Source organism: Apis mellifera, linkage group LG6 (assembly GCF_003254395.2).
Source record: "Apis mellifera strain DH4 linkage group LG6, Amel_HAv3.1, whole genome shotgun sequence".
NCBI lineage: Eukaryota > Metazoa > Arthropoda > Insecta > Hymenoptera > Apidae > Apis > Apis mellifera.
Window position 1 is genome coordinate 847,004 of NC_037643.1, and position 25,116 is coordinate 872,119.

Here is a 25,116-nt window from a genome sequence, read left to right on the forward strand (position 1 = left end):
TTTTTAATTTGAAACATTTCTTAATACTATGAAAAATGTCAAAAATTTATATGTATATATACATATATAAAAATTTATATATATATTTATATATATATATATATATATATATATATATATATAAAAATTTATATATATATATATATTTTATAATTATATATATATTTAAATGGAAAAATTTTAATCTTTATAAATAATAATCTTTTTGATCTATCTAAGATAAATTTATATCTTAATATTAAAATTTTCATTAAAAAACAAATACATTACAAATATATACAATTATACTTAATTATATATTTTTTTTATATATCAATTTATATATATAGAATATTAATAATTTATAGTTTTAGAAACAAAAACAAATAAAAAAAATTAATATGCAAAAATGTTAGTTAAGAGTTACTTATTAAATTATAAACAATTTAAGTTTGCTTGTTAAATGAAAATAAAAATAGAATGCAACAGTAATAGAATACAATGTAATACAGACAGAACAATCTCATTTTTTTCTATTTTATTTTTTTTATACAAACTTTTATATGTGTCTTGGTCTCTAAAATCAACTTTCCAAAGAGTATATTAACATTCCAAACATATTAATATTCTGTTTATATTCCATATAAAGTTTTATTATCATTTAAGGTAAAAAATACAATGAAAACTGTATAAAATGTTTTTAAAAAGAAAAAGTACTACAAATATCATACAGATTATTATTCTTGTTGATCAATTATAACTTGCAAATTTACTTCGAAACGAGGAACACCGAGCAAAAAGTAATATGTTTTGTTAAAACAGCGCGTAAGCTGTCAGTTACTGAAGATATTTTCTGACTAGGAATTTCATTGCAATCTGTCCAGCATTTCATGTATATTTTGTAACACCTCAAATGTCTATTTTCATCGTAGTTGAAATTGTAATTCCAATCTAAATGAAAAGTTTGAATTGTAACAATGAAAAAGTCTGGTGAAAAAGATTCTAAAAACGAAATTGCATCTTCATTTTTAAATTCATTTATTACTTTATTTAAAATATTTTATAGATATATTTGTTTTTTTTGGAGGATTTTAAAAATTGTATTTATTTATTTAAATTTAATTTCGGAAATATATCACAGGAAATAAATTATCAGAGAAAATTTAAAGGTAACCGCCGAGTTTTTCCATTTCAAAATAACTGTTACAAAGGAAGAAAGATGAGAAGTATACAATAGAGGAAAGTTTCCAGAATAAGAAGAATTTCGAATTTTCTTTATTTTACTATCTTTTAAACCTTGAAATAGTAGAATCTTTTTAAGTTAATATAAAAAAAGAATTATATATTTCTTTTATGTTACAATAAAATTGATATTAATAAAACTCATTTGTACACTTAATAAAAAATTTCAAAATAAAATGTTGATGTGAGTAATAAATATATTTCTGCTCGGTCAATAATATCCATTCTTCTGATAATATTAAAGATATATTATAGTGAATTAGAAAATATAAAATAAGTAAATGTGATTGATTTATAATATTTGAATGTGATATTTATCTTTTGTTTCGAAATATTTAACATATTAAGAAATATGCTTTTTTTTTATTATGGAACGAAAAGAACTATAATAAAGAACTATACTCGTTCGTAAATTATTACTAGATTATTGAAAAATAAAATCCAAATCATTTAATCGCTTCACAAATTTTAGTTTTATCTTTAACAAGGTAATTACATTGTTAGATTTTAATTTAATAGATCTTAATTTAACAGTATTCTTTAATATATGTTTCTTATAGACTTTTTTAATGAGGTAAATATAATAACAAAAATGGATATTTTCATTCATTGATTATTATTTAAACATACAATGATTTAAAAAATATTGGCACACTTTTTAAGACATGATAAATTTTTAAAATGGATTAAATGATGAAATTTCTTTAAGAAGTTAAATAGATCAATTTATTAACATGTAAAAAAATTTTTTGAAAAAATTATAATTTATCAGATTCGCAAAAAAAAAAAAAAAATAGTAAAGGACATTTTTTTCAACATTTACAGCTTTTAATGAAAATTTAAAAAAATATATTTTGTAATTTTGTTAGTTATATATTTTATTGAAATTGATTAACGTTGCTATGAGTAACGTTTAAAAATAAAATCGCGGTTTTTCATGAATTTTGATTTAAAATCTCAAAATTTTTATATTTTTCTATCTATTCTATGCACGTTTCTACATCAATTGATTATAAATTTCAACAAAAAAATTGAAGTCCAATTTTTAAAAAATTATCATATTTTAAAGAATATATCAATTTTTTGAGATATTATATTTAGATATTTATAATCTAGTAATTATTTATACTATTTTGTTTAGAAGAATCAATTAATCATAAAAATCAATTAATGTCAAAATAAATATTGTAAATGTACAAAGTTAAAAAATTGCCATTTTCTTTAAATTGATTTTATCAAATACTATGATTTGTAGTTTAGATATTTAATACATTCAAATATAAGAACCATTTTAAAAATTGCAAAATCAGATATGTATTAAATAATGTTATTGACGAAATATATATTTTATATTTTATCATATTAATTCCTATCTAATAAGCCAAATTCATTCAAATTCTTCCAATTAAAATAATTTAGCCGGAAAATACAAAACACCAATTAAATAAATTACTGTTATTCTTCTGTTTTTGAAAAATGGAGCGAGATATTAGATTATTTGCAAGTTGTATTCATCTCATTAATAAACAAGGTTTATAACAAGCAATTATAACGAATCATTTGTCGATATTATCGTTATTAAAAGTGCACTATCTGGAATATACTAATTAGAGATGGAACATTGAAATCATTGTTGTTAATCGTTATTAAAAATAGCGATTAGATCAAACTCGTACAATTTTTTTGGTAAGATTGACTTTCAAAAATACTTTCAAAACATGGGTTTTCTTTGTTTCTTGAATGAATGTATTGTTCATAGAAAATCATATTTACAAAATCATATTTACAAAATAGCTAAAAGAAATTTAAAAATAGATAAATTAATTGTTTAATTTTTAGAAATTAATCTATTTTATTAAAATATATATGTAAATTCTAATTGAAATTAGAAATTATATATATAATATAATATATATATTACATATTACTATTATTAAATCGATTCTAAAATACGGTTTTATAACGATTAATTAATTTTGTAAAATACAATATTTCCAGCGTAATTTTTTAAACAATTGCTTATTATACTAACCTACTATAGGTTTCAAGAAGAAAAACTGTAAATATTTTGAAAACATGAATATTATTTTTTCAGTAAAATTAGATTTAGATTAAATAAAATTTATTTTAAATTAAAAAACTGAATAGATTTTTGTTTATATAGTCATCATTGACTTAAATATATTTTTTTTATAATTTAATCACTAGTTTTTTCATTCTATTTTCAAAAAATTCTATTGATAAAGATTTAGACTAATAATTTTTTTTAAACTAATCAATAATGATTATTGATTATTGATTATATATACTACCATTTTAACTCTCTGTCAAATCTTTACGATGCAAGTCTAATTATGAAAATATCATTTTTTATTAATATTTTCGTCCTTTTAAATTAAATTATTCATCACAAATCATTAAGATAGATATTCATCATCAAGAACAACATCAATTTAGTATTCCATTATAATAACCATTAAAATATTACAAATTTGCCGGTAAATTTCAGTATTTTTTGTTATCAATTTAATCAGATTATTATTCATACTTCAAATTTAGAATTAATAATTATACTCACTATAAATGAGTTATTATAAAGTTGATATGGAATGTTTATACACGGATCAATCATGCAAAAAATATATGTGATATTTATCCAAATATGCATATATGAAATATTTGGGATATTAGATTAATATTTTTGCAATTATGATATGATAAATTAGAAATTATATTACAAATACTTTTTTCATTATTCAATATTTGATAGCATTATTTCATCATATTTATGTGTAAAAATTAATTTATATCACACTGAAAATAATCACTCCAAATTATAGAATATAATAAGTATATTTAAATTTTCTTTAACAGTTTTTTTTTAAAATTTATTACTCAATTACTGAAACTGAATTATCCGATTGAACTATTATTTTAAACATAAATTGAATCTTAAATTTAATATTCATTTTAAAATTATAAAAACATGTTTTATTATGATTTATAATTAGTTGTACATTATATTTTGTTATTATCGAAAGTATATTATTATCGAAAATGATATTATGAGTTCATTGATAGATTATTTTATATAACAATATGGATTCTATATAAACATATGAAAAATATGATTAAACAAGACGAATAATATATATATATATAGTATATATTTTTGAATGTAAATTTGCAAATTCAAAATATATATATATATATATATATGCATTATACAAAGAATGCAAGAAATGAATTTTTTGGAATTTTCTTATCACAAAATGAATTTTTAACTTCTATTTATTTGTTTTCTTTATATTCTTTTATATAAACATTTAATATGTAACCAACAATAAAATAATACTAAACTACTGTTGCAAACTGATTACTGATTCAAATAATAAAAGTAAGTATTTTCAAAAAATAAATATGCAAATTAATTTAATAAATTTATTTAAAAAAAGGATCCTTCATAAATTATATTTTTTATATTGAATAAGAAGTTCTTGTCATTGCCATCAATGATTTAAAATTATACAAAATATACAAAATGTATGAATGTAGTTCGATAAAGTAAACATCAAATGTATATGTAATTTATATATAACTTAATCAATATATTTTTCTAGATCGTACATAAAATATGAAAGATTTTCGCAATCACGATAAAGAATTTTCCTTATAATACTTTGATAAAAAAAAATTTTTATAGAGAATCAGAGAAAAATTTGCTATATGAAATATAGTTATAAAATGTATTTTTCCTTATGACAATCGTATTTTACCTTAAAAAAAATTCATCTATTCTATATATCATTTTTTAATCATTTTTTTCATCCAATATATTTTTCTTCGTGTCCTGTTTCCATATAATAAATATAATGAATATGAAAATGATAAACATATTATAACGAATTATCTAGTATAAATTTGCATTTATAAGACAAATACTGATGTTATATCGTATCAATATTCGTCGTATAAACATTTGATTTAATAGTATGATTTAATAATAATAATTAAAATTATTTATAAGGTATTTATTGTTTAATAAATCGAATCGATAATGTGGAATTATTGATTATAAAATAGATTATCGCTAAATATTATGATTCTGCATATTATTTTTAATGATAATTCATATTTGATATTTAACAAAATTGATTAGAATACAGTTTTTCAAATTTCTTATTTTTTCATATAAAAATTTTTAATAAAGTTATAGTAGAATCATTATTATCTTAATAGACAAATTCATTTGGATAAGGAAAATAGAATATAAATTTTAAATGAATTATTTTTTTATTTTAACTAAATATAACAAAATTGATATAATGATATAAAAAACGACTTTTATTATAAAATTAGAAATATAAGGTACTTTGCAGCTGCCAAATTTTTAATATGTAAAGAAATATGCACTTTGCAAATAATTTTTCATTTCATTTTTTTTTTAACAAAGGATTTTTCAATATTATACACTTTTATGAAATCTACAACTTCGCTGTTTTTAATTTTTATTTCAGATTTCGGTTTCATTTAACATAAATATACATATTTACATTTCAATATTACTGTATATAATATGTGAATGTATTCAATTTTAAATTAATTTTTATTTCTATTGTTGTATAAATTAAAAGAGAAATAAAAAAAAAGATATTTGTTTAAATTATTATAAATAGAGATAGAAAATTCGAATAATAGAATTCGAATTTTCGATTAGATAATGTTCGTATATTAGGATATTCAGAGAAGATATTTGGATAATAAAAAGTCTATTGTATTGTATACTATACAATGATACATCACTTCAAAACCATAAAAATTTTTTATATGTTTTTTAATATATGAGAATATATGGATGAAAATAAATGAATAAATAATGAATTTTGGTATTTTCAGAATGAGATACAACTTTGCACGAGTACTTTTTTTACAGCTACATTTTCACAATTTTGAATTCTATTATTTTGAACGAGACTCTTGCTAGTTTGAAATTTGAAATTTGATTATAGTCATTCCGTATGCATCTTACTTCAGATCTGACTTCTTTAAATTTCCATTTCTTTCAAAATTAAAGAAAGCACTCAAAGATATTCATTTTCAATGGAGTAAAAAACTTCTTTATGAAGAATAACTTTTTTTTATCAAAAGAATGCCAAATTAGCAATATTTTTCGAGACGAAAAAACTTATCAGAAAAAAATTTATTGAAGATAGCGATTATATTAAAAAATAAATATTTTTTAGATAAAAAATCGTAAGAATATATTTTCTTTTTGTTTTATTTCGATAACTGGTTTCATTTTCGATACAAATGACAGTTCATTATTTTTTAATTATAATATTCAATAATTTGATGTCAATTAAAGATATCACATTTTTATTATATCCTCTAGGCAATATTTAATTAATTTCTTTTTATATTCAATTTATATATATTAATTCACATGATATAATTTTAATACATTATTAATGAATGTATATAAAATTTAAAACTACCATCTAAAAATTTATTCTTCATGTAATTCAAGAAATACAAGAAATCAATAATCTGGAATTCTGCTATCTTTCGATATTCGTTCATTCATTCGATATTCGATTCGTTCAAATATTTTTTAAAATAAAAAAAAATTATTATTGATATTTTTATTACGAATTTTGAATTTAATGTCTTTGTTTAGTAAAAATTCAATAATTCTTATAAACCAATAATATATATATTTAATTTTAAATTTAATAAATATTTAATTTTAATATTTTGTCTAATTTTTGTTTAATTTTTATTTTGATATAAAGAATTTTAATATTTCATTATAAAGGAATGATTCCATTAATATATTTTTTATATATAATAATTATATATAATAATTATAGTTCTATTAATTTTCTTTTATTCAATTTTATAATAATATTAATAAAATAAATGAAATTTAATTCTTTAATAGATACAATATTCATTTATTTGTGTTATGAATTAAATTTTTATTTCATTATTTAACATAATTAGAAAGAAGAATCCTGTAGTATAATTTCAAAAGGAAAGTTCGACAATTCAATAATTAATTTTCTTTTATAATAAATTCTTTTTATAATTAGAATATAAATGATAAGTCACCGAAATGAAAATTTTATTCATCAAACATTCATAAATCATCTTATGACAAACTGTCACAATCATCGTAACCAAGCCTTCTCAATTTTTCAATTATCGAGCACGACAATCGGACCATCATAAATCAGTCCAAGATGTTATACGTTCGTACGACAGAAGCGAGAGAAAAGGGATGATGATAAAGCTGACTATCGATAATTCGTCCAAACGTTTAATTTTACAAATGTTGAAGAATTATACACCATATATATATATATATATATATATATATATATATATATATATATATATATATATATTTATAGTTCTATATGAATATTGATAAGATTTAAGATTCATTGAAAGATACATAAGAATTTTCTTACACATCTGTTGAGATATTGGCAGAAATCCAAATAGCTTTACTATACTGAATCTTTGATACATGATAATATATTATATATAATATATGTCTATTACAAATGATGTATGATATCTATATTCCCTACTGACATATTTACAGTCGTCCTTGAAATATCAATCATAGATATATATAGTTTCTATTTGAAAGATAGAAGTATTGTGATATTATGCAGTATAAGATATGATGTATTGACACTTATAAGTATGGCCAATTGATAATAAAATTTTAGTAAAATATAAAAAATATGAATTGTTTTTTTACAAAATTAATAAATCAATAATTAAAATTTATTATAAAATTTACTAGCAATACTTAAGTATTATTTAATTATTAAATATATATTTTATCAATATATATCAGCCAATTTTATATTTATTCATATCGTTAATAGAATTAATATGAATTTTATTAGTTCAAAAGAATCTTTACATGATAATTATATGTATAATTTATAATACATAAATTAATATAATAAATTGTATAAACTATAAAATATTTTTTAAATTATAAAAGAATTTTTTTTCATTATTGCATGTTTTCAAATTAATTTTATATACTATATACAAGTATATTAATTACACACTCACAAAGACTAAAATTGTCTTCGATACATATATATATACTTTCGAAATTAAAATATATTAAAGAATATATATAGATGTATATAAGAATATATATTATATTTGATAATAAATATATTGTCAATTTTAACCTATTCTTAGAGCTATGATATATAGTAATAAAATTAATTTATTACAGTTTGCTATTAATAAAGTTCTATTTTAAAACAATAATGAACAAAATTCATATACTAATCAAGATTTATGTTTATCACTGAATGCATAAGTTCTAAAAGTTCTGTTCGTTCAAGAGTTTGGAAGATTCTAAGATGTAAAGTCCTAAGATGTTCAAAAGGTTAGGAGGTTAAAAAATTCCGATATTGAAAAAGTACTAAGATTTAAAAAATTTTGATTTTGAAAAAATTCTATTAAAATGTTCGTGCCCTTTAAAATCTTCTCCATATATATTTTATGAGATTGCAGATCTTAGGGCATACAAGCGACCAATAACACCGTGGATCAGCTTCCTAATTGACTTCAAGTTAAAGAAAATTCCTAGAATTAAAATGAAAGATTACACCATCCATAATTCCAAAAAACGAATCCGCGAATGCTTGTAATAATTCTTTTCAAATAAAATGATGCTGACTATCATTGAAATTAGTATAGCTGTTTCAAGTCTGAAGACACATGAAATGTTTTTAATAAATATACAATATACAAGAATCTTCCAAATTTTTCTCTTAAAAATGATATTGTTTTCGCAATCATCTGAGAATCATCTATTCAATGTGATTTGACATATATATATTTGGTATTTTCATATACATTATAAAATAGATTAATAGATAGTAAACAAAATAATATTAGAAATAAAAAGAAAAATTAATATATTATTAATATCATTATCCTAAAGAATTATAATTCTCTTTGCATTTAAAATATTAGAAATAATTTTTAATATAATAATTTTAATACCAAATAAAATAAATATAAAGATTATATCAACTAAATGGAATCACTTATTTGCTTTATTTATTGTTATATGAGAAATATTTTCAACTCTTATATATTATAATAATTATATATTATAATAATAAATAAAATAATAAACCTCATATTATAATAGACTTTTAAAGTGGTTCCTATTTGCATCAATGCAATTGAAATCATTCTGACTTCGTTATTTTATATCCAGCTTATTCACATAGACATAAAATTTAGATATATAATACAAAAATAATGTGTATAAAAAAAAAAATACTACCAGAACATTATGAATAATATGAAACAAAAAATCTTTACTGTTATCAGTCATGGAAATGTATAGATTTGAGTAATTAAATAATTTCAATATAGCATCATTCGTTATAATATATAGTCATTTATTTTTTTATTAATTCTTAGTATGTATATTCTTAGCAATAGTATGGTATATTAAATAGTTTTTCGTAGAAGACAGAAAATTTGACTAAATTTCTCTTTGACTAACCTCTTTATTATTATTAACAATGGAAAATATAATATACAATTCAAGAATATAAAGATGATTTAACATTTTCTATTTCCAAAAAAAATTATTATTTTTACATTGTAAACCCTTCTGCATCGTATAAAAAGTTTTTCTATATTTTTTCTATTCTATATTCTTAGAAATAATAAAAATAGGATATATAAAATGAGAGATATTGTTTTGTATATATCTAAAGTTCCATGTATACTCGTAAATGAAGATAAATAGAAACGATACGTAATGAATCAAACATTTCTAAGTTAAGAAAAGGAAGGATACGAGAAGACATTTCATTAATTCAAATGTTTTCATGATAGATAAAAAGTATTATTAAAATCATGATTTAATACAAAATTTTTACAAAAAAGTATGGAATTATTGATTTGCACATTCCGAATATCTCGATTTTCTTTTATCCCATTCTTATTATTTCTCATTCCTTCCTATCTGGTTGGTTTTTCCCTTTTTTATTATTCGTCTATTATAAAGATCTTCAGGATTGTTATTCGATTTTCTGAATTTAACACTGATTCTGTTTCAAGCGGTCTATGAGTTATTTCCGAGAGAAAGATTTTGAAATCGTTTATTACGAAATCTGACAACGGAGTTCTTACTCGGAGAACAGAATTATGGGATACTAGAGTGGAAGCAATAAAATCAGAGAGGAATTTCGATTCGAATACTTGTGTCTGATTGAGATCGTTCTAATTATTAAGCTTTAAATTTTCGTTAAAGATCAGGAAATTTATCGTTTCTTCACAAAAGAAAAACTTTATTTTGTAATAGTAAGATTATTTTTTAGATTACTTTAATTTATATAATTGTATAAAAGATTTTTTTATATAAAAACTATATAAAAGATTTCTTTATTTTCGATTTAAAACTCAAAGAATTGAAGAAAAATATACAGTTTATATTTCTCAGTTGCTAAAGTAAACTATGTTTTTTTTTTATATGAAAATATTTTTATATGATATTTTTTTCTTTTTTATTTTTCATTTGAAAACAAAAGATAAAAAATTTTTAAATTTTTGTATGTATGAAAATTAAGAACATTAATAATATTATAAAAATTTAATATATTAATAATATTAAATAATGATTAATTTTATCATCATTATTAAATCAGTTTTGTAATTTTAAAAATTTAATTAATATTTTTAAGTTTTATGCAAATAAAATAAAAATATTGAATATTGTTAATGCAAGATTACATTGTTAATTATATTTATATTATAATTATAATATTACATTAAATTATATAAAAACTAAATTATTTGATTAATTTTTCTTTTTTTTATTAATTTTTTCGAATCTTTATATTATGAATTAATTCTATTATTATTTAAATGAAATATTAAAATTATTTTTAAATTAATTTAATCTTTTTTTTCCTAATTTTGCATATTTTCTAATATGAAATCCTATATTTAATATGAGATAAAAAAAAGAAAATATATAGATTTTTAATTTTATAATAATTTTAACTTAATTTATTTTAACTTTAAATGAAGTCTCATATTGATATTTTAAAACTTTATTAATTTTAGTAGTTATTATATTTTTTATATTTTCAAAAATATTTATAAAAATAATTTTTTTTTAAATATGTATAAATATATGACGAATGTATAAATTTCTTTCTTTTTTACTTCTTATTATTTGATATAAATGAAATATGGATAATTATTTTTATTTAAATATGGATAGACATTTTTCAAACACATTAATAAAAAAGCAAAAAAAAAAAAACAAATATTTTGTATAACATTTTTTTTAACAGACAAGTCTTTTCAATATTCACAATTGAAAAAAAATCCAAATTGTTTTCGATACAAGAATTTTTAGCTGAAACGAGAAAATCGATAGTTTTTTCTTTGTAAACTATTTTATCCGTAAAAGCACTCATCAGTGTCACAATTGGAATATCTCTGAATTTTCTACATTATTCTGAAAATGTAGAAAAAGAAACTTATAGCGTATTCCATAAGAATTCCACAATAACGAGCATCTTTACGTTAGCATTTTGCTTTTCCCCATTTGCATTTCTCAATTTTGGTTTTTATGTAGTAATAAGTTTTAATATAAAAAAATCATAAATATAATTATATTCACATATAATTAACGTATGAAACGAACTATTTCTTTTTCTAATACTAATAATATAAAATGAAAAAAAATATAAAATTAATCTTTTTATATATCAATTCAATTTGAATATAAAATATAATATTAAAAGATTATATATATGATATGATATTATATGATATTATAATAATTTTTTGTATATATTATTATAATAATTTATTGTAATATATTATTTTAATATTATTATAATAATTTAATATTTTTAATGTTAAAGATATTAAAAAGATACTAAAGTATTCCAGAAAAATAACAATAAAATTTATCAAAAAAATTTTTTTAAAATGAATATATATATATATCAAAATATGATATACAGAAACAACAAAATAGATAGAAAATTCTATCAAGATAATATTTTAATATAATAATTCTGTAAGATAATTAGAAAAGATGATTCTAAAAATTAAAGATGAATATTAGTATGCAAAAATTTATATAAATTTAAATTATTTCTGATTTAAAAAGTGAGTCTCAACCGTTATTTTTGCATATCAAATTTCGTGTGTTTTAATCTCTAGAATTTGTTACCTCTTTTATCTAAATTCTATAGTTATTATAGATAAGTAATAATATTATAAATGAGATTTTGATTAATTATGCTAAACAATGTATTTTTGTATTGTAATTTAAATCAATTATATATTTATAAGAGCCATAGTTTTAAATATTTAGTTATATATATTTAATCATATAGGTTTAATTACATATTTTAATTCTTAAAAATATTATTCGTATATTTTATAAATGAATTTATCTAATACATTTAGAACTGTATAATATTTTAAATAATTGAATATTAAATTACAAAAAAATTAATACGTTTAAGATATAATAAATTGAATTCGTAGAAAATAATTAATAGTATTTGCCATTTAATTTAATCACAATCTAAATAATTTAATATAGAAATTTTTATAACGTTACAATAAATAACAATTGTCGATCTGAAACATAAAAGAAAAATTTTTTTAACAAATTTATTATTCACAAAATTGTAATTATACATTTTCTTCCATACAAATAATGATTTAAAAAAAAAATTTTTAAAAAGTTCTTTATAATGATTTTTTCTAAATAATGATTTTTATTTTTATTTTGAAGAAGTAACAGAGATATTCGAGACCGAGATTATTTATCCCATATATTAGAGAAAATATGCAAGAAAGATCTAGTTGTGTCTGAAAATTTTCGGTAAATATTTTTTTATACTGTGACAATCTTTTTAAAATTGTAATAAATTATATTTATTGCAAAAAAGATAACATTTTTATTCGAAAAAATTATCTTTAAAATTATTTTTTATTATAAAACATTTATATTTTATTAATTCATATAATCATTCATATAGAATATTAAATTTCCCATTTCTATAAGCATTACATAGAATAGATAGAATTTATTATTATAAATAAAATTATAATTTGATAAATATATATTTAGATTATTAAAAGGTGTATTTTATATTATGAAAAGTATAAAATGATTTTTATAAAATCAATAGAAATTAATAATATTAAAGATTTCTATTTTTTAAAAAAATTTTAATTAATAAAGTAATGACTAAAATTCTTTTTACTTTTATATATATATTATTAATAAATATTTAATAATTATTATTTAATATTTATTTAATTAATATTTAATAATAAATAATATTTAATATTTAATAAATATTTATTGAAATATAAAATGAATAATTTGAAATAAACTTTATATAAAATCTGAATTCAATATAATATTACATATTAAAAGTAACATTTGAAAAAATTTATTGAAAATTTTAATTGAAAATTTGGTTTTAGAATGATAATAATTTTATCATAACTTATTGTATAATAGGTATTTAAATATTTCTAATTAATATTAAACACATTAATAAAATATATATTCTCATTGTAACTTAGTTATATCTACACTATAATAAATGGACATTACCTTATGTTAAAATAATTATTCTTTATCTAAGGAAATTTGTAATAGTTGATTATATTTTAATAAAATTTTAACTGTTTAAAACTTGTTACATTGTAATTATACTTCATAAATTTATCTATAAATATCTATAAATATTATTTATATATATGTTAAAATTTAGCTTGAATTTAGCAAAATTGTCTTAATTGATGGTATTTAAAAAACTACCTATGATTATACCTATACAATTGTATAATTGCTTTTATTATAAGTTTAGAATAAACGAATGATGATTTATTCTAATTATTTGCGACTAATTGATGATAATGTTGTAATTGATGATAATGTTGATTTGATTTTAATTGTACTCTGATGTATCTATGATGAATTCTATTTGATTTGGAAGACTTATATATACTTATATACTTTCTTTCATCATTATTTTTCATGAAAATGTAAAGTTGCATTGGAGGATAATATCAAAAGATGGGTCTTTGCGGATTCGCGCCGCAATGCACGAATCACGATCTTTATGATCGCTTATATGATGATCCTCATGCAAGGGATTAGATGTACAAATGTGAAGTGGCCATCGCTATATCTCGATTGATATTAAAAAAATGTTAGGAAACCTGCTCATAAATTGCTAAACTATTGATAATATTGGAGCATTAAAAATAAAATTCAAACTGTCTAGCCGCTTTACAAATTTTTACAAATTAATCTTGATTTTGGTCTTATCAATATATTTCAAATTTAATAAAAAAAAATAAAAATAATAAAATTTATTTAAATATAGAAATAATATAAATGCACTTTTGGAAAATTTACAAAAATTATTTTTAATAAGGATAAACTTTGAATGAAAATAGATAAGATAAAACATAAAATAAATATAATAGAATGTGATATTTAAAAATATTAACTTATAATTAGAAAAAATTAAATAAAAAACTATCTACAACATAAATTTTATTACTTATAAATTAGTTTATGGCACATAATAATAAATTCTAAAAATGCCATGATGTATGAATGTTAGCAAATTGTCATCAATTTTAGTTCTCATAATAATTTTAGTTTAAACATATATTATATTTAATAAAATTAATAAATTCAATAATTTAATTTAACTCATAGTTTACTAAAATATTTTTGTAATTAACTCCTTAATTTCAAAGATGAATTTGACTCGATATAATGATATAATAAAACGTAACATAATCATGAATAAATAAATATGAATTATGCTTATTACACGAATAAAAATAATAGATAAAAATATTAACTATTGTACAATTATAAGTTATTGTATTTGTTTATTATTTATAAAAATATGAAATAATTTTGGATGATTTGAAAAATGAATTCTAAATATTAAAATGATAGAAGCATGTTTTTATTTATTAATTTCTTTGAATAAATCATTTATTTTGATAAACAATTATCACTTATTACCATATAATTTAATTTTATATGAAGATTATTTAATTAAAATTTTATTTTAAGTATATATTCGAATAATATTATTTTATCAAATTTTCGATTCGATTTCATGATATAATTAACAAAATGTTATTGCAAAAGAATTGTTAATAATCATTAATCCAGACTGTTAAAAAAAAATTGTAGAAAAAAAACTCAATAAAAGTTTCAGCAAAACAATGTTGCTTTATTGTAAAAATATTGTATAAAATTATTATATAAAAAATTAAATATTATAAAAGATTACTTTTTTATAATTTTAAAACTGGAAAGAATAAAAATAAAATAAATTAAAATATCAAAATATATACAATAACTTATAATTTTTAAATCTATTTTTTGAAAATGAAAATCTTCATAAAATTCTAAAAAATTTTACCAAATTTTGTAATATTTTGAAAAGAAAACAAAATCATACTTATACAATTTTCAACCAAAAACAAACAAATTTTCTTAACATTTTCAAGTTTCTCTTCATTCATTGACTTAAATCAAATTTTCCAGTGATTTCTATTGGTGATTTACCTATATAAATCCCACTTATAAACTTCACAACTCGCAAAATCGCGATTGTTAAACAGTGTTGAAATGTGAAACGGGAATAGTTTATCGGTGTTATTTTGCCTGCAGCTACACAGATTCGCGCGGAAAGTTTGTCTACCTAATTTGCGGCGGAGAATCGCGAAATCGTCGCTCATTAAATCGTCGACAAACATACGATTGCGTGTGTCCAGTAGAGATTCGAAAATTCAACTCTTTTGTTTTCCAACACGCGCGATGTTCCACTGGTAGATTGGTAAAATTGCACGTTTTCGATGATTATTATGCTCGCGTGCATCATGATAACCGCGTAATCGCCATTCTGGAGCGAGTTTCGATACTCTTTTACATTGAATGTAAAATAATGAAATTCAGTAGTCACGATATATGAAGAGAGAGTGATAACAATTGATTGCCATCTTATCAATATTCGTTCTTATGAAATATTTTCATGAAATATTCGTAATAGCGATTATTTTGCGGAATTATTGTATAGTAAATTTGAATGTATTAGAGATTTTTTTTAAACGATTATTTTATCAAAATTAATTGATAATTTTATAAGATAAGATTATTGTATAATAATATAAATTCGATGAAATTTATTTCGATAAAAATTATCAATATTCAAATCGATAGATAGTAATATTTTGCAATTATGTAGAAACTTATTATAACAAAAATTCTTATAGAAAAATATTATCTATTAATATTATCATTTATCTAATATCATTAAATCATAATTAACAAATACGTAAATAATATCTAAGTAAAATAAAAAATAAGAATAAGATAAAATGTTGCAATCGTTACTGCACAATACTTTTAAAACTAATAAAAGATTAAAATTAATATTTATTTATTAATATTTATAACAAAATTTTTTATCGAAAATTATTCACTATATATGTATTTATTACATATTTATATTACTTGATATCTATTACTTGATATAGATATATATATTCCAAACATTATTTTTCATCATATATTTAGAATTTCTGTCAATATCTATTATATGTTTTCAGATATTTAACGTGTTTCTCCACTAATTACTAAAGTCTCGATGTATATAATATCGTATGTCGGTAATGTTGATTATGATTTAGTAGCATTATATATCTGGATATTTTAAACGATGAATACAATTGCACATATACATATGCATTTATAGCATTTTATAGCATATATGAATATACGAATATTTCACGTGTATATATATATATATTTGAATATAACATATATTCAAATATTCAAATATATGAGGAATAATTTTTTATTTTAATAATAGTCGATATTGAAATATTATGAATATATAAAAAGTTAACCATATAGTAGAATTCTTTTTATATTTATCTTCATATAGAAATAAAAATTATTTTTAAATTTTATTAAGAATCTTATTTCTTAATCGGTTCAATCAAAACTTAACCTTGAATTGTATTGAATTTTTTTTATTTAAATTGATACAATAGTTCCTATTTTATTATCCGCTATCTCGATAGAATCAAAATGCTTATCTGGACAAGTGACTTTTATGATTTATTTAACTTTTACGATTTATTTAAATTTAATTTAAAAGAAACAACTGTGAGTCAAATAAAAGATCAATGTTAAATTTTTTTCAGTAGTTTATTATATTTAAACGTCACTATGTGCTATGTTCCATTTCTAAGAATTAATACAGATATCAAAAGTTTAAATGTTAAAAGAGGATTTGAAAAAAATTCTTCTATATTACATAATTTAATATTCCTTTTTTCAAATTTTTAAGTTTCATATATCACATAGTGATTTCAAGATTGTATATTTAAAACTACAATCAATTAATTAACAATTAATTATTTTTTTCTCGTAGTATAAAAAACTCTTGTTATAGAAAATTCTAATTGTTAAACGAGAAAAACAAGTAAATAAAATATTTTATCGTTGTAAAAATAACATCGTATTTAACCTATATTGAATAGAATGATGTGTATATAAGCATACATTGATATTAATTTGTGATTAAGAGATACAAACGGCGAATTGGCCATGATTTAATCAATAGCCTTTAAAAAGATCATAAATAAAGAAAGAGCGAGATTCATCAATTAAAATTAATATTGCTACTCACCGTGGTCGAGGCGCTCGAACTTCGATGTTGCTTTACGGGCGGACTACCATGTCCTGGCTGCACATCGGAATTTAATTGACGATTCACAGTCACTGGCTGATGCTGTTGCACTGTTGGCTCTATATCAAAGTAACAATGTGCTTCCAAATGGCTCTGCGCTCTTCTTTCTTCCAGAACTATCCTACGCGCCGCGCAGAATATTTTGTAGTATACCTGAAACAGAGAATATATGAATCCACATTTTGTTTGTTAATTAGTGAGACATTGACAAAGAATTGTGATCACATCTTATGAAAACTTATGTCTCGAATTGAAAGAATCTGATCATTTTTTATATTTTAGCTTTTTGAATTTTAATAAAATTTGAAAATTTATTTTTAAAATTATTTTTTTAAAAAAATATTCTTGTTTTCATTATATGTTTTTATATCTTGGTAAATTATGAGGATTCTAGATAGTTCAAACTATGTTTACAATACTTTTAAAAAAAAAAAAAGAAGATATGATAGTCTTGTCTCGCTAACCAATATAGTATCTCGAATTAAATATCTGTAATGTCATACAATGCAATATAACTTCAATTGTATCATTTAATAATATGAAAAATAATTGCATTTTTATATAATAAAATTCATATATTAGCGATACCATAATATTTAAAAATTTTCGCTAATTTAAGCTTTTTTTAATTTAGGAATTTTCTTATGACAAATAGATTGAGTTAAAATAAAAATTCAATCCATATTATATGGAAATAAATGTTCCAATTAGTCATTTTTTTTCTCTCATTAAATTAATTACTAATTCAATTATCGCTTCAAATAAATTCGTTGCTTATATCCTGTAGCTTATCAATTATTTTAAACTATTTATCAATTATACATATTAGTTATTAATATTTATAATTAATTTATATCAATGTTTCAATTTAATATTATAATTAAATTTTATATTTAATATATATTATAATTAAGTTTTAAATTATTATAATTTGCAAAAATACATATATGTCTATCTTATTTACTTTGAAATCTTCTATGAAGTTAAGCATTATATCACTTATTTTTTTTTATCTAATATTTGTATGATTATTAAAAAAGATCAATTAAAAATCATATACTAAAAAAATAAAAGATGAAAGTAAGAAAATTATTTTATTTCTCCGATCAGTTGATTATTATTGAATTATTATCAGTTTATTATTATTGAATTATATTTTTTTAAATTAATGCAAAAATTTTTTTAATGAAAATTTAAATTTCTTTTAGAAATCTCCGATTTGTTCCAAAATTTAAAACAAATATTTATTTTTTTGTTTTTATTTACAAGGATGAAATTTTTATATTATTTATGTTTAAGTTAAATGGATATTAATTGCAAATCGATAATAAAAATTAACCAAATTCTGATTATTATTCTTTGATTATCAAATGAGATTAAAGATGTGTATACCTTTAATTCTATTGATTCAAAACAATTAATCATAGCTATCAAAAATTTGAATTCTGATTAACGAATTATCAATATTAAAATCTAAATTGAATGACTTCGAATATTGGGATGCCTGATATTATATATTATTATTCGAATGTTATTCGAATGTTATTATATGTTCGAATATTATTTGATGAGCACCCACTATTAGATCGTTTGTATTATAAGTTTTGAATGAACAAATGATGGCTTACTTTAATTGTTTGCGGGTGATTGATGATTGTAATGATTCTAATTATATTCTGAATATACTGTAAATTATATTATTACTGAATTCTATTTCTTCGCCCTTTGTATTCTATTCTATTTTGATTGAAGTAGAAAATTATCTCAGACTTTAGTTTTTCCTTCAATCATTATTTTCTGTGAAAACGCAAATTAAAAGAGAATTAGAGGAATTAATAGTCGCGTTAAAGCATAGTTTCAAAGAAATCCTTCGCGGAGTCGCATCATAGCGTCATCCTTATGCTCGTTTTCACAGTGATCTATTGCAAGTCGCGTACTTATTAGACGCATAAGTGTGAAGTAGTCATTGCTGCTATATCTCTGTTTAGATTGAGGATCTAGAAAGCATTAAAGAACTGTATTCTTCGCTCGTAAATTAGATTATTGCTAGATTATTAAAAATACTCGAACTGTTGAAAATAAAATCGAAACTTTAACCGCTTTACAAGTCTTGGTCTTGTCTTTAACAATTTATTTTAGAAATAAATTTATTTATCATTAGATTACTTCAAAACAGAATATTGTTTTTTGGAAAATTGATGAAGTAAAAAAAATGTCATCAACTTTTGTTAAAAGAATTGTATGGAATAACAAGTATAATATTCTAATTACAGATTAGAATCGAAATTAATCAATTTACAAGATAAAATCAAAAATTTTTTTTCGATGTGAAATGAATAGAAAATTAGAAATAAGGAATAGAAAGATAAAATTATTCGTGTTTGTTTTAAGATTATTGTTTTATTGCGAAAATATTTTTAAGAAAATGGTAAAAAATGGTAGAAATAATGATAAAATTTATAAAGTAAAACATTGATCAAAATATAAGATATTATTATATAATTATTATATAAATATTTTGATATATAACTATTCTTAAAAAAATATTTTTAATATATGATAATAATAAATAGATTATGAATATTTATGCAAATTCAAATTTTTATGAATATAATTAAAAATATAGAAGTCAATTCTATTATATAGCTAAAAAATTATTTTTTTATAATTTCTAAATTAATTTAAAAATTAATTAATTTGTTAATTTATTTTTATTATTATTGGCTTTTCTAAATTATTTAATCGATATGATTAAAAACACAAATTGAGTAACTATTATAATCTAAATTTTTATTTATCTATTTACATTTTAAAGAATTCTAATCAATATTAATTAATTTACAATATTCTTTTTTATCAATCAAGCAAAAAATTTTTTAATTGAAAAAATAATGTTTTTTTTAAATAAGATTTCTCAATATAAAATTGCTATCATATTATCATAACAAATATGTCACATTTTATTGCATTAATGAAACCTGCAAATGGTAATACAACTATGCGGTAACAATGTTTTACAGTATCTAATTATTATATCAATCGATGTGTAACACTCAGTATCTCGGTACTACAAGAATATATACGACTGTTTATTTTTCGTATTCGTTACGATTGTGTTTCTGCCAATTATATTCTGGAGTATATTTGCTAGATGTTTAATCAATTTTAGTCGAAAGTTAATTCTGCCATTTGATCGATGAGAAACTGGAGATATTAACGATCCTCATAATCGTTCAAAACGAAATTTGATAGATTTCAATAGCGTACTAATTCAATAGCATAACAATTTTCAAAAGTTTATATGGTATGTTAAAACAGTAAATAAAATAAGAAATGTTAAATTGATATATTTAACTCCTTCATCGTTAGTGCGTGTAATTGTGTTTACATCAGGCAAACAAAATTTCATCGATCAAGTTTGAACGACCAATTAAACGATTGAAAGTCATTTTAATTTGGTTGACAATGTGACCCGAGCTAATGATATTTGAATAGACATAAAAGATAATTTTTTTAGAAATTTTTTTTTTAGAATTTTTTTTTACTATTGAATTTAAAAAAAAATTTAAAACAATTTATACTTCTTAATTTATATGTAATTTATATGTAAATATTAAAAAATATAAATAAAAATCTTATTCATAATTTTACAAAAATTTATCTATCTTAAAAAATCTAATTTTAATGAAAATTTATTTGTATATAAAAAATATATATATAATGAATTATATATAATATACAAATATATAGCAATATTTTCGATGGAAAATTTCTTTAAATATGTCAAATAAATTTTAAATTTGATCATTTCTCATGTTTTGAATAGAACTTTATTTTGAAATATTTTTTACAATAGGTTAATAGAGCATTTGAATATTTGAGTGTCAATTATGCAAATTATTGTTGCCATATTGCATCGTTATTATTTCCATCATCTTTTTAAATTAGTATAATAATATAATAATTACTTATTAATTTTTAATTATTATAATTTTTACTTATTACATATATAAATTATATATTTTACATAATATATATTAAATTTTAATTTTTTTAAATTATAGCAGTAGTATTCTTTTATTGATGTAATTCTTATAGTTATAAATTACATAAGTATAATATACATATGCTTCATTCTATGAAATGTTTAATTATCTGAACAATACGATTTTTTAAAGTACTAATTAATTCAAATAATTGACGTTCTATTAATATAATATATTATATATTTATATATTTATATTATATTTATATAATTATATTTCAATATATTTAAATATGTTTAATATGTTTATATATATTTTAATATATTTTAATATGTTTAATAATGTTTATATTTATATTATAATATATACTTATATATATATTAATAATATATTATATAATATATATTTTAAAATTTTATTCTTTTTCGTATTATCATGAAATTATATTTGAAGAAACAAAAATAATATGGAAACTTTTTTAAGAATTTATTTCATTTTCTCAAAATAATATTTTCACATACAATATTTTATATAAAGTAGAATTATTGTTGGTTTTAACAATAATTTATTAATTAAACTTGCGTAAGATACATAAAGATTTCTATAATTGATTATATATAAATAGGAACGAAATAAAAAATTATAGTTAAAAATTATTATAATGATAGACTGTGCATATTATTTTTAAAATTTAAAATATATTAAAAATAAAAATATTTATTAAATATTAAAAATAATTATATAAATTAATATATTATTATAAGTATATACTAATATACTATTTAATTATAAAAATAATTAAATAGTGAAAATTTTATTTTTATATTATTATATTATTAATTAATATTACTTATTATACTTTATTATTTATATTTAAATAAATATATTACAATAATAATATTACAATAAATATAAAAAAGAAACATTTTTTTATATATTTTTAATAAATATAATTTTTATATTTATTATTATTTATATATATTTTTATATTTAATATAATTATATATAATTATATTTTAATTATATATTTAAAATATATAATATATATTTTTTCCTTATTTTCTACCAAAAATCAAAATGTTTTTATGAAAATTTTTACTGATATTACAATATTATTTCGTTATATAATGAATATTTATTAATTACAACATACATAAAAAAAATCATTTTATTATTGAACCATTTAAGATTAGATAGATTAGATAAAATTATTGACATTATTTGAGTACTATATTTTATTTTAATAATTAAAATTATATTTTATTTGTTTCATTAATTTCATATTATTATTCTATTCTATTATTCTATCTCTTCTTCAAAAAATCAAGAAAATCAATTATTTCAGTCTGTATTTTTTATTGTTTAATCAACGAAAACGATTCTAATTGCAAACGAATTCTTTTATAAATAATTGTTACATAATATTGTCGATGATAATTCCAATTAGATATACGTAATATTGTCGTGAGCAATGTATAGTCCGAAAATACACTAAGGAACCTATAAATTTATGATGTTGAATAATTGCCTAATTTGCACTATAATGGAAAACTATTTAAGCAAGTTCTATGAGATAAATTAATGAAAATAAAACAATAATATTATCATAGTATTAATAAAACTTTTTTTATAAAAAGTAACAAATACAGCCAATTTTTTAAAAAATAAGAAAAATTTGTCTGTCATAATTATTAACAAATTTTATTTTATTTTTACTTAAGTATGATTAATTGTGATTAACAAGAAAATAGTAATTATGCAAAAAAGAAGACTCCTCGTCAATTTTAATGCTTTTGAAATCATTGTCAAAATCATAATTTTGAACAATTTCTTTATACATATTATACATATTAATACTGCTTGATCTTGATTTTGTTATATATAATTTAACTTAAAAATAATAAATAATATCATTAATAGAATTGAAAAATTGAAAGCTAATTATAGAGGAAAGTATATATAGACTATAAATGTAGAGGAAATATATATATTTTCATTATATTAAAAAAATTTAATTATCAAAATCATTTTTGTTTTAAAAAATTACACTATATATCCAATACAATATGTTTCATAATAAGAAATATTAGTTTATGTTTTTTGTCAAATTCAAAAATTGCAAGAAGTTTGTTTACATAACAAAATGGTAAATATTATTATTATTAATAAGATTTATAATTAGATTATATATGAACAACTATCAAGCGATTATTTATGATAGAAAATGTTTTGCAAATATTTCCGAAACTATAGCTGAAACTAAGCTATAAAATATTATAGCTCAGATAACATATTTATTTCAAAATCATTATTTTATTGAAATCAATGGATAATTTCTGCATAATTATTAAAAATTACGAATTTTATAGATTTTGAAAAACTCAAAAACTCAAAATATTAAAAATAACAGATACACATATTTTTCGTCAACTGACATTAATATAGTCAAAAATTAATAGAGTGATCAATGAACGATTGATAAACGATTAATAACAATAATAATAATCTATCCCTATGATTTTGTTAATATGATAATAATGATAATAATAATCTATCCCTATACTATTATTCAAAAATAAAGAAAATGAAATTAATGAAGTTTATACAATTATATAAAAATATGAGTTTAAATTAAAAAGTAAAAATTATGAAAAATACTATTTTTAACATTATTCGAATTGTAGGATCGATAATCGTTATTATTGTTCAATACTTTATCAATTATTCATATCATTGATCAATAAAAAAAATAAAATATTTACTAATGCATCAGCTAATATAAGAAGTATCAATATTTTTATAATAAAAAAATGCATAATAATAATTGCTGTATTTTTTTAAATAAACATGATCAATACAAATTAAAAAATATTAAAAATTGTTAATATTTTTTAATATTCTCTTTTGATATACTTTGTTTGATATACATTACAGCATTTAATTTTTCTTCAACAATTTTTTGAATTATTCTTAAAAACTCGAATTTTGGAAATTGATTTTTATATATACTCTTATATAGATATATACTTATATAGATTTTTATATACGCTTATAATATTGTT

The 25,116-nt window shown here is 18.9% G+C and overlaps 1 protein-coding gene across 6 annotated transcripts in view; it reads right to left on the reverse strand.

The window, feature by feature from the left end:
* Positions 1-25,116, reverse strand: part of 5-ht7 (serotonin receptor 7) — a 398,906-nt gene that overhangs the window by 213,421 nt on the left and 160,369 nt on the right. For all 6 annotated transcript variants that reach the window (XM_026441119.1, NM_001077821.1, XM_026441115.1 and 3 more), the window contains 1 exon segment: positions 18,009-18,221. In XM_026441119.1, the coding sequence (XP_026296904.1) occupies positions 18,009-18,221 (213 nt within the window).